Raw genomic sequence first — 8,571 nt, 5'->3', positions numbered from 1 at the left:
TAACATTTGGCATCATCATTGTGTCATTTTTATGATGTAAATTGATTGAGCAAAAGTAGTATCGGCTCAAGAAAATCTGCAGCTTGTATCGGTCATCGGCTAAGGCTGATGAATCAAAAATCGGTATCGGAATCAGCACTGAAAAATCCATATCGGTCGACCCCTATTTTGCTCATCAAGAAAAAACATCTTAATTTAAGAATTTTTAGATATTTCTACTAAAAACAAGACAAAAATAAGTAAGAAAGTCATTTTTTGCAGTGAACCATGTTGGTTTAACAACATAGTTGATGATGTCACGGGAGGTGAAGTACTAATTAATCTGTGCAAATCGATTTAATGTCTGATTATTGCTGTAAATAACATATTACATCAGAAGACTGATTTTGTTATCATGATTTAGATATCTGTTGTTTATTTTAAAGATATTTAATTCACGCGCAAGTTCCCCCTTACGTCACTCCTCCCAGGGATTCCCCAGGGTCTTAAAGCTCGTATGACTCTGCACATGCGCAGTTTCCAAATACCGCTGATAAGTCTGATACCGCTCCATTGAGCTATAATTATGAGGCGTGTCTCAACCGAAAAATGCCTCTGCACTCGATTGGCTAGACCTACGACCAATCAGAGCAACAGAGCCTGACCGAACTGCTAGTTATTTCGCTACAATGACACTAACATCATTGTGATTATACTAAGTCTGAGTTAGCGAATGTACATCAACACCTACTATGTTTACAACATTTCATTTATATCACAACATTAAGTATTTACTAAGTCATACAGTAAGACTATCTCTTACCATTTGTACGTCAGGTGAAGTTCATCCACGACGATACCCATTACGTTGGCTTGAAAAATATCAGAGCCTAGCATGTCCCTCCACTTATTCAGCAGCCACGATTCCGGGCTTCCGAAAAGAAGCTGTCAACGACCGCTAATTATATCCATCTCGTCGTGCACGCCGAGTTGCATCGCCGTGACACTCATTTCAGTTGCTTCTTTAACTTTGTCCTCCATAAGTGCGACCAACTTTTGCCGAATCCCGTAGGAAAGACGGCAAAAACATAAACAAATGCCTTGCTCGCGTTTCTCTGTTCCTCTTTTTAAATCAATGCTCTGTCGATATCTTTTAGAACAGACTCAATGTCAGAATCCACGCATCTGAATTCTCCAGCGGCAGCCATTTCGTTGTAAACAGATTCAACACACGCGCTCTTTGGTGACGCGGTTGATTACGTTACTGTTAAACATCTGTCCATCATCGTATAAAGCCCGCCCTGACAATTTGATTGGTTCGACCAGCTTTGGGACTCGCATAGTAGCTCCTCAACGGAAAAACCCCAGACCGATCTTCCCCTCTTCAAAATGTGGTGGGCGGGGCTAAGATCGGCTGGCACCCAGGCTAATGCAGCTTGTGAATGTTTGTTTAAAGTATGGTTTTGGGAAATACCAAATCAGTGAACTTTGTCAGTAACGACAAAACTTATGACAGTAGTTGGCTAACGATGCTTTTGGGAAACGCACCCCTGTATGACACTCGTCACACACCTATGCTTTAAAGCTGCTGGGGTACCTGACTCGGAGCTCAACATTAACGTTTGTCTAGGACAACTGTATGTTTTGGATGGCAGACTGGCAAGTAACTTGAAATTTACAAATGATAAAAAGCAAATTACGTTTTAGTAGCTCTCTGACATAACCAGTTCTGTACACACACCTGTTGCATCAGTCGCCATGTGAATGTTCATTCGGCTCTGCATCCTACCTGACTGCATATTAATTACCCATTATTAACCCCAGTCAGCTGTGCAGACACACATAAACCGTAAACCAGGGCAAAACTGAAAAATCAATGCAATAAATACATACAAATAACTGCTTTTGTTTTTGATCTAGCTATTCTGCCCTACAAAGGGTTGAAATGGGCTTTGTGAGATCTGCTGTGTCTTGTTATAAAGTCTCCTGGTTCAATTTTGTCCCATTTCAGAGAAACCTGTGTGCCAAAATTGCATTAACATGTTTGACTGGCTGGTGTAAAAAACTTAAAGGGCATTTTGTTCGAAGGACAACCACATGTCAATGCTTAATGTCAAGCCCTGCTGAGTGTCCTTATAAAATGAGGGAATTGGGGGTCAGATTGCACCTCAAGTTTTATATTGATGTTTTCAGGTTATTTTAATGGTAGTGATGTTAAGATGTAAATGAAACTGATTGGATTCAGATTACATCTGGAAAGTTTATCTCTTTTATTTCTGTTTTTCAGCTTGAGAACAGTTTGAGTTCTGGTAAGAAACAGCTTTCAGATGAAACTCTACTACGAGTGGACCTGGAGAATCGCTGTCAAAGCCTCGTGGAGGAGCTGGACTTCAGAAAGAACATGTTTGAGGAGGTGAGGAGGACAACTTGACATCCTTAACTGTACTAAACTGCAAGGGAAAGCAAACCAAGGTTAAGTAAAGTTCATGGCTTCAGACTGCCCCCTAATGGTGGCATTTTGCCCCTAAAATTTGAGAGTGTGCCACTGAATTTTACATCCAGTCGCACATGTGCAACCAGTAAATTTGACCTTTCTTTCCAAAAGTGCACAATAAAATGTGACACTGAATTTGAAACGGCACATTGTAATTTTTGCATCTATCATCATGTATTTATTAGTTATACAGTGGAAATTAGTAGAAATGTGAATATTTTGTTAGTATGTTGATTTACAGTGTGTGCCCCTAAATTTTCTGGTTGCGCCCCTAAAATTTTCAGTTGGGGGCCACTCCTAGAAGCCCTGAAGTTGTGACAACCTAGTCATGACTAGTTTTCCACACAGTGATAGTGTTGTAATTTACTTGGTTTGCATGACGCCCACCCACCCCACACCCAGGTTCTTAACTGTGGAAGATGAAACAACATTGCTGTCATCTAAGGAAATGTTGTATTGCACCATTTTTCTCTTTAGTGCTATACGGTTTGATAATTTTTGGCAGATGTGAAAGTGTTATAAAAATGAATGAAGTAATTGGCATAATAGTGATTCTTTACATTTTATATTTACGATTACTAATTTAGCAGACACTTATCCAAAGCTACTTAAAAATGAGATTTTGTCTAAGGAGCCTTAGACAATGTGCATAGTATGGCATTGCAGGAGTCATGTCTTCATAACTGTTCATATAAGAATTAAGCTCTTGTCATGTCATGTATCTGAAGCTGAGACTCACAAGGTTTGTAAAGTCTGATGTTCTCATCTGTGTGTGTGGTGTTGACAGGAGATCAAGGACACTCGTCACAGACATGAGACGCGTCTGGTGGAGGTGGACACAGGCCGTCAGGTGGAGTATGAGAGTAAACTGGCTCAGGCTTTGGCTGAAATGAGAGAACAGCACGACCAGCAGGTTCGGCTTTATAAAGAGGAGATGGAACAGACCTACATGGCCAAGGTGACGCTTGCATTCATGATTCATTTATATGAATATATACTGAACATCATTCATCTGAAGAGATGTCACAGTAAGATGTCCTATGACCGGACTCCGCTGCATGTGTGAAGAAAGCTGTGTTTCCTTCCTCTAAACGCGTCTTTACTTCCTGTTTGTGTGTTAAGCTGGAGAACGTGCGGTTGTCTTCAGAGATGAACTCTTCTTCAGCCAGTTTGGCTCGTGAGGAGCTTCGTGAATCCACGATGAGGGTGGAGAGTCTGTCCTCTCAGCTCGCAGTCCTTCAGAAAGAGGTAAATTCACCTTTATCTTACACCAGCCATGCTCTCATTTAGCTATAAGAGTTTTACTTTTACTAGTACTGCCTTGACTACTTTTCTTTGACTCAGTCATGTTGACTCATAGTGTTTTTACTCTAAAGCTGCTTTGCAACAATGCAAAATTGTGAGAAGTGCTCTAGAAAGAGATTTGATTTGCTTTGAATTGATTACTTGAGTTCCTCTTGTAATGTTTGATGCTCTTCCTAAAAATAACTTTGATACACAACATTAGATCTCATTTCCTGGACATTTAAATGTTTCTTTCTGGAGTTATTTAATAACATGACTCAATGTTTGTCATTCTTTGTGACTTCTGGATTGGTTCATGAAGCCCGTGTGAAAATCTTGATTTGCAGAAATGAAAATGAGTGTGTGGATTCTGACTCTGAGATGATCTTACTTACACCAATACATTTAAAGTGCTGTGTGGGTCTACTTTGTTTTTTGCATCAAGCTGAATTGAACCGGAAAGTGAAACGGAGATGACCGTATTAGCGCTGTCTGCCTAAAATAACTTTAACACGCATACAAAGCATCATAATACAACTGATTGCTTAGCGACATTAAAACTGCTTAATAAGCAGCGCAGATAAGCAAGTTGAAATGTAACACCAGTGGCTTTATTGTTAACTGACTGAACACTTGACTTTCAACTGTCTTGGGCATTTAAGATGTATCGGTTTTTCATCATCAACATCTGCGTGAAACATTATAAATCTACCGACTCGACTGTTTCAGCACGTCCTCTGTTATTTCGGACAGTCTGCTTTATTAACGGCTTTTCATTCGATCCGCATATCTAAGTGTTTTTGTTCTGTACTTTTTACTCTCATATATTTCTACATATTTTCGACAGTGGATATAATGTAAATTGTTATGGATAACATTTAAGCTTGTTCTGAATTGATAACATAATCTAAATGACTCTCTAAGTTAAAATTGTTTTCATACTTTGTAGATAGATGCTCTGTAAATTTGCACTTAAAGGATTAGTCAATTTTCTTAAAAAAATCCAGATAATTTACTCACCACCATGTCATCCAAAATGTTGATGTCTTTCTTTGTTCAGTCGAGAAGAAATTACGTTTTTTGAAGAAAACATTCCAGGATTTTAACTCATTTTAATGGACACCAACACTTAACACTTAACTCAACACTTAAGTTTTTTTCAACAGAGTTTCAAAGGAATCTAAACGATCCCAAATGAGGCATAAGGGTCTTATCTAGCAAAACGATTGCCATTTTTAAAAGAAAATTATGCACTTTTAAACCACAACTTCCGTTTATCTCCGGTCCTGTGATGCACCAGCGCGACCTCACGTAATACGTCATCACGTCAAGAGGTCACGGATGACATATACGAAACTACGCCCCAGTGTTTACAAGTGTGGAGAAAGAGGACCGTTCCGACGTTGTTGTATGTGGAATGATAATAATTAATGTCTTTGTGTCAGTTTATTGTTTAAAATTGTTTGCAAATGTGCGTTTTATATATGTAGCACGTAACCTTTCAACGTCATTACGCAATGACGTGAGGTCACGCTGGTGCGTCACAGGACCGGAGATAGACGAGAAGTTGTGGTTTAAAAGTGCATATTTTTTATTTTTCTTGTCATAAATGACAATCGTTTTGCTAGATAAGACCCTTATGCGTCCTTTGGGATCATTTAGAGTCCTTTGAAACTCTGTTGAAAAAACTGTTAAGTGTTGGGTTCTATTAAAGTCCATTGAAATGAAAAAAATATTTTATTTTAATAACTTTAATAAAGGTGGAAAACCACATGCCTCGCTAGTGAGCCACACAAAATCTCCACAAGGGTAATGTCGTCGCTCTGAATAAAGTCGTGGTGGAGCGTGTGTTTTAAAAGATTTTTGTTTTGTTTTTTTCAGACACGTAGTTGGCAGAATCGCATCAGTGAACTTGAAGAAGCTCTGAGTCGTGAAAAAGATTTGAGCCGCAGGTTACTGTCAGAGAAAGAGCGAGAGATCTCTGAGATTAGAGCCAAGATGCAACAGCAGCTGGATGAGTACGAACAACTGCTGGACGTCAAACTGGCTCTGGACATGGAGATCAACGCCTACAGGAAACTGCTGGAGGGAGAGGAGGAGAGGTGATGCATGAGAAAAGTCCAACTCAAGAGTTTAAGAAGAAAGAAACTGGAGTTTAACCAACTGAATAAACATGTGCATGTTGTGTTTGTGTTATGTCAGGCTGAAACTGTCTCCCAGCCCATCATCTCGCGTTACGGTGTCCCGAGCTTCATCCAGTCGCAGCGTTCGCACCACCCGTGGAAAGAGGAAGCGTGTGGATGTGGAGGAGTCTGAGGCCAGCAGCAGCGTCAGCATCGCTCATTCAGCGTCCGCCACTGGAAGCGTCTGCATCGATGAACTGGATGTGGATGGGAAGTTTATCCGTTTGCACAACACTTCTGATCAGGTGTGTGGAGCCATCAAAAATACAAACAAATGCTTTTCACATAGAAATACTATTTCCTTTGACCACTAGGGGGCTGGAGTTGAGAAACACTGAGTTCGAGATGCCAAAATTTATATTGAAACATTTTACTGTCCGCTGTGTGCCAATTTCAAAGTTCTAAGAAGTTTGTATATTTGATCACTGATTAACTGAATTGAATTGACTGTCCCAGGATCAGCCCATGGCGGGATATCAGCTGAGCAGAACTATTGGTGACATTACTGCTACATACAAATTCACAGCCAGATTCGTCCTGAAGGCGGGACAGAAAGTGACGGTACGTTCTCTCTCTGCTGAGGAAGATGAACTCTCATTATTTACTTTAATCAAAGCTCTGTGGCCTTTAATAACACTGATACGAGTTACGTTCCTTAAATATAATTTATCATTGGTAGCTTTGATAACTTTTGTGTTAACTTTAATCAGATCTGGGCATCGGATGCAGGCGTGAGCTCCAACCCTCCAACTGATCTGATCTGGAAGAATCAGAAGTCCTGGGGAACCGGTGAGAACGTGAAAGTGCTTCTCATCAGCTCAGACGGAGAGGTGAGATGGTTTTATCAAATCGTTACAGTAGAGAAATAAAATGTGTGAACAGTTGGTGGTGTCATTTAGTCGAACAGAGGATCGGTTCTGATCTGATATATTACTGTCCTACAGGAAGTTGCCGTGAGAAGAACAGTATTCAAGACTGCACTGCCAGAGGAAGATGAAGAGGAGGAGGATGATGATAAGGAGGCTGAAGTCATTGAGGAGCATTTCTATCATCAGCAGGTTTGATAAGAGCAGTCTGTCCATTAGATTGACGTCTGGTGTTTTAATGGCTCTTCTGATCTCTGATGTGTGTTTACAGGGAGATCCACGTGCCACTAAAAGAGGCTGTTTGATCATGTGATGGACCTGCAACATCGACTCCACCTGCGTTTTTCTATTTACTGATTGAAATCGCTTGTGTTTCTTTATTTTGATTCATGCTTTTCTCTTTGAATGCACATTTGTAGCAGTTTAAGTTCAATGAACCAAATGTTTGTTTCCTTTTGACCATGTGAGGTGCGAGTGTTTTGTAGACTCGTCAGGTTCTGAGACTAACCCTTTTTTTATCATGTTTATATTCATTTTATAAACCAGTATTTTAGGTCTCTTTATAGACGAAACATGTTTTATAATTGTCAGTAGTTTTTAGTGAAATCACAGATAATAGAATGTAGACATTTGCATGTCAGTGTGAAATATTGTATTGATTTAATTTAAAGCAGCTATTTGTTGACAGTAATTCACTACACAATCTCAGACGAGCCTAAAGCGCAGGGTCTCTTCAGCAGCAAATGACTAAAGAAGAGAGAAATCATTGCCTATCATCCTTTAACATTGCTGGAGCAGTGAAGAATTTCCACGTGTTAAGTTGATGGTGTGATGTTGTGAAGTATTTGGGTGTCATTGCTGCTGAAGATGAAGAGCTTTAGGTTTATCTGGTTTGTATATTTTCAGTCTGTAGCAGATTCCTCGTCCAGAGAGGATCACATTGATCTCCTAAAACACTGCCTGCATTCATGGGTTTGTGTGGAAGCCTCAAGATTCAGTACTGTATTTACTATCATTTTTATAAATGGATCACATTGCCAGAGTGAATTGCTGAATTTTTATTTGTATTGCTTTTTAATGTTACTAATAAACACTAGCCTTACGATCTTGATATATATTTGTACTTCAAATGTTGTGGATTGTCACCTGCATGTCCTGCTGCAACCTTAATGTTTGAAAGAAGCAAATAAAGCGTTGAAGAAATCAATATTTTCTTGATGAAACTTTTACATTTTTGTAGGAAACATTAGAGGATCGTTAAATGTTTTTCTCCAATTCTAAAAATAGAAAATTATTTTATTGCTTCATAAAATAAACCGCTCTGTCTTGATGTAAAAACATTTAGGGGTGGTTTCCCAGATCGGGATTAGCTTAAACCAGGACTAGGTCTTAGTTTAATTATGAAATATAACTAGTTTTAACAAACATGCCTTACTAAAAACATTACTTATGTGCATTTTTAGGCAAAACAAAGGGCACTGATGTATTAAGATTTGTCAGTGCAAGTTGTTTTCAGTTTGGACCCCTCTTACATTTATTTTAGACTAGGACTAGTCTTATCCCTGTCTGGGAAACCGCCTCTTATATGAACTTATATTTCCCTTTTCCTTTTAACTATGTATTTTAGTCCAAATTGTGTTAAACTAGCAGTTCTGACTTTTATTATTGCTTTTATATGAATTCATCACCTCATGCCAGCCAAAAATAATTGATATTGTAGATAAACAGTCTGTCAATAATATAGATTTTAGGGATGCACCGATAC

The 8,571-nt window shown here is 39.1% G+C and overlaps 1 protein-coding gene across 1 annotated transcript in view; it reads left to right on the top strand.

The window, feature by feature from the left end:
- The window catches only part of lmnb1 (lamin B1), a 16,765-nt gene extending 8,752 nt beyond the window's left edge, over window positions 1–8,013 (top strand). The window contains exons 3-11 of the mRNA XM_065263494.2: window positions 2,267–2,392; window positions 3,261–3,431; window positions 3,596–3,721; window positions 5,639–5,859; window positions 5,960–6,185; window positions 6,397–6,501; window positions 6,651–6,770; window positions 6,885–6,998; window positions 7,078–8,013. Coding sequence (XP_065119566.2) covers window positions 2,267–2,392; window positions 3,261–3,431; window positions 3,596–3,721; window positions 5,639–5,859; window positions 5,960–6,185; window positions 6,397–6,501; window positions 6,651–6,770; window positions 6,885–6,998; window positions 7,078–7,119 — 1,251 coding nt within the window. The 3' untranslated portion in view covers window positions 7,120–8,013. The remainder of the gene's footprint in view (window positions 1–2,266; window positions 2,393–3,260; window positions 3,432–3,595; window positions 3,722–5,638; window positions 5,860–5,959; window positions 6,186–6,396; window positions 6,502–6,650; window positions 6,771–6,884; window positions 6,999–7,077) is intronic.
- The last annotated feature ends 558 nt before the right edge of the window (window positions 8,014–8,571 follow it).

The sequence above is a fragment of the Paramisgurnus dabryanus genome, chromosome 11 (assembly GCF_030506205.2).
Source record: "Paramisgurnus dabryanus chromosome 11, PD_genome_1.1, whole genome shotgun sequence".
NCBI classification, from domain to species: domain Eukaryota; kingdom Metazoa; phylum Chordata; class Actinopteri; order Cypriniformes; family Cobitidae; genus Paramisgurnus; species Paramisgurnus dabryanus.
The sequence above is the reverse complement of the archived record's forward strand: the minus strand, read 5'-3'. Positions and strand labels throughout refer to the sequence as shown.